We start from the raw sequence: 3403 nt of genomic DNA on the forward strand, positions 1-3403 counted from the left end.
AAATGCTTTCAATACACAACTCACCATCCTTCACATTATTTTAGATGAGCAGCCCATAGAATCTGGGATTAGGTAGGCCTAACGATGATATCCGCCTATTTGTTAGCATCTGTCACATCGTTTTCCAACAACCGTACTGATGGAAGTACAAGACGTATATGGGAAATATATGGGAAATCCAGGTTGTTCGGAGTCAAGCTATGTGACTGACGTAACAACAGCTTTTTATGTACACGTCAGCCTTTCTGGAGTTAATATATGAGCCCTTCTGCTTGATGCACTGCCACACACTGGGAGGATTTCCAATGTGTCAATGTCAGGGAGTTAAATGTGTCCCTCTCGGATCCCATCAGCAGGCTAATGAGAGGGACCGGCTGACAGCGCTAGCTAGGGAGGAGACATGGTTTATTCATCTAGCTATTGCAGCACAAGCCAAGATGCAGGAGAAACTTCACTCTCATTCAGTTAACTGTAACATTTAGATTTCTTTAGAGGTGGAAAAACCTAACTACAACAACAAATAGGTCACACACAATATTTGTTTATATTAGCGTATCAGTTTTATTATATTATTTTACTATATTAGCTTATGTACATTACATTTACATTCACAAAAACACGGAGAACATCCGTGGGAGAATCCCAGGACTTGTATGAACCGTATCCATCAATCTCCGGCGGCATGGAGGATAAGGGCCCTCCCCTGATCCCCAGAGGCCTGTCCTCCTACTCCTCCTACTCCTCCTCCCCCTCAGGACACTCCCACAAAAAGGTCTGAGGACAGTCTTGCATCTGGTAGCTGTAGACGGTGTCGAAAAGACAAATCTGGTCCTCTGTGAAAGTGTTTCTCCAGTCACCAATTTTACCTGCAAACAGAACAAGGTCTTCATTATTATGGCCCATCTCTCTCCACAGCACTGTGAGTGCAGGGGAGGCCTACGGTACTGTGCTATCCTTCTGGCACTGACTGACACATATCTCTAGTCAGGATTGTACTCCTGTTGAGCAATGGAGCCTCACCTTTCCGCATGAATTTGCCTTTGCTGTGGTCCATGATCTCCTGTGGGACTAGGGTGTAGTTCACCATGGCGTTGTCTCTCATGCTGCTAAAGCTGCAGTGTCTCATGGAGCTGGTTAACTCCTCGCCCACTAGGGGGCACTGCAGGAAAGTGCTGATCTTCTCCATCGAGCCTCGCAGGTCCTGAGAAAAGTCAATGCTCTTATTATAGATACGGACAAAGAGAGTTGTTTCCACAAGAGGCTGAATTGATCTTCTATGTCTAGTCTATCAACAACATTTGTGGCATACTAAGAGATCAAACGCTCATTAGGTCAGATACAGTGAATATCTGTAATGCAAGCAATTCTTTTTCCTAAAACAATGTTCATGTGGTATTTTATGTGCACCTGTTCGCCAAGAATAAATCATAATGTCACTTAAAATAGCATCTCACAAAGGTCTATTTATAATCTATGACTAATATTTTCATGTCTGAAGGATAGTCTATTTCTGTAGTTGACACAACCTCAGAGACTCATGAGACTGTAATACAACTGCTGTGATACAAGTGTTGTGTTTTGATGCCCATAAATGGACATGTCTACAATATGGTTAGGGGTGACACAACTGCCATGAGGAAGAGAGAATGTAATGGGGTGTTTGCAATTTATGACAACCACAATAAATAGCAGACAGTAATAGACAAGAGTTCTCCTACCAGCCACATCTCCTCATAAGAGATATAAAGAACATTTGCCAAGACTTCTGCTTGTCTCGTCCAGCCTTTCACATGATCGAACCACGACCCATAACTCACTGTAAAAAGGGTAAACGTTGGATTAGATCTGACTGTTAACAGGAGGATTACATCCCAGAATTGCTTGAGGTACAAATCATTAGTGTCAACTCACCTGATCCCTCCAGAAAACTATCCAGAAACTCATCAAATGAGTTGGGTTCTGGGAGGAATTTGGCCATTTTATGGAAGTGGTAATATGACACAACAACATCTTTGGGGTTTCTGGTTACATAGATGACCTAAGAGACAGGGTAGAGATAGTGTCACTTGCTATCAATATATTATTTCCATAGAGTTGATTTAGAAAAAAAGGAAATGTCTCACAGCATTGAGAATAGTTTCTTCAACATAACCACATCCTACCTTAGCTTTGGAGCCCTGGAGTGCAGAAGCCAGCAGGTTGTAGGGCAGGTGAGTGGTGATGATTCGGGGCCCTTGGGTGGCCCCCAGCACCTTTGCACTGTAATACTGTTCCAGCCAGGGGGCTCGGGCCCAGTTGGGAACAGTTTTGGAGAGTTGTGGGTCCCCTCTGTTTTTCACAAGAGTGACAATCTCCTGCATCCAGGTAGTCCCTTTAACCAGAGATCACAGAGGGAAAGAAAGAAGAGAGTTAAAGAGAGAGAGAGATAAGAGAGAACTGTACATCTAATACCTCTGTCTTCATTGAATCCCTCCCTAAACCACTACTTCCATAAAGACAGGTGGTCTGAGAGAAGTGGATATTGAACACAATTCATTAATGACAAGTAAAACCAACCGTGACAATACAATAACCTACTGTAGTCTGTACATATACAGTTATTAAAGCCCTGACCGTTTTCTTCAACTGCAAAGTGTGTGAAAGAGGGAGAAGTACTATAGTTGGCTAGTGTTGCAGCATGTCTAATGTGTTTTGACACAGAGCAGAGGTGTGACAGAGCTGTCCCGTCCTTACCTGATTTGGGGTAGGTGGCGATGACGGTGTCCCTGTCCTGGAACTTGAAGTGGCGGGCATAGTTCAGGGAGTCCTGGGTGTGAATGTGCCCAGGGAATGAGATGTGATGGAAGGTCTCTGTCACGTCCAGCCTGGCCATGTCTGTCTGTCTGTCTGCCTGCCTGTCTGACTGCTTGTCTACTTAACTGACGGTCTACCTTTTGGTCTGCCTGTGCCTGTCTCTCTGTCTGTTTGTCTGACTGACTATCTGTGAGGAAGTATGAGATGATCTGGCTTGCTACAGACCTTAAATAGCGAAGCAGTAAGATACAACAGGAACTGTAAGAGGAACTCATTGGAGGAAAGCTGAGTGGGTGTAGCTGTAGCTGTAGAAACCGTTTAACGTTATCTGGATGGAGGGGGATTTCCCAGGAGGAAATGTATGGCAGGTACTGTAGCTATGGGAATTACCATTTGTATAGAGATCATTTTCTTTTGTACAGATGAAGTTGGGGCTGAGTAAAATGATCCGCACTGCCTGTACATAAAAACGGTCTCTGAGCCTGTTGGTCTGGGTCGTAAAAAAGCTGGAATCCTTAGTTGATACATCCATTTTTGGACTTAAAAATTAATGATATATACTCATTGATGCTTAAGGAATATAACTTTATAAATGTCTCATGAGCTTAGT

General features: G+C 43.6%; 1 protein-coding gene across 1 annotated transcript; it reads right to left on the bottom strand.

Moving 5' to 3' along the window:
- Positions 1 to 547: 547 nt before the first annotated feature.
- LOC120025230 (sulfotransferase 2B1-like) lies at positions 548 to 2977 on the bottom strand. Its single transcript, XM_038969708.1, has 6 exons — positions 2734 to 2977; positions 2163 to 2371; positions 1912 to 2038; positions 1719 to 1816; positions 1021 to 1201; positions 548 to 866 (listed from the first exon to the last, which is right to left on the bottom strand). The coding sequence occupies exons 1-6, from the start codon at positions 2870 to 2872 to the stop codon at positions 736 to 738; spliced, it is 885 nt and encodes a 294-aa protein (XP_038825636.1). The 5' UTR covers positions 2873 to 2977; the 3' UTR covers positions 548 to 735.
- Positions 2978 to 3403: the final 426 nt, after the last annotated feature.

This window comes from Salvelinus namaycush, chromosome 30 (genome assembly GCF_016432855.1).
Source record: "Salvelinus namaycush isolate Seneca chromosome 30, SaNama_1.0, whole genome shotgun sequence".
Classification (NCBI taxonomy): domain Eukaryota; kingdom Metazoa; phylum Chordata; class Actinopteri; order Salmoniformes; family Salmonidae; genus Salvelinus; species Salvelinus namaycush.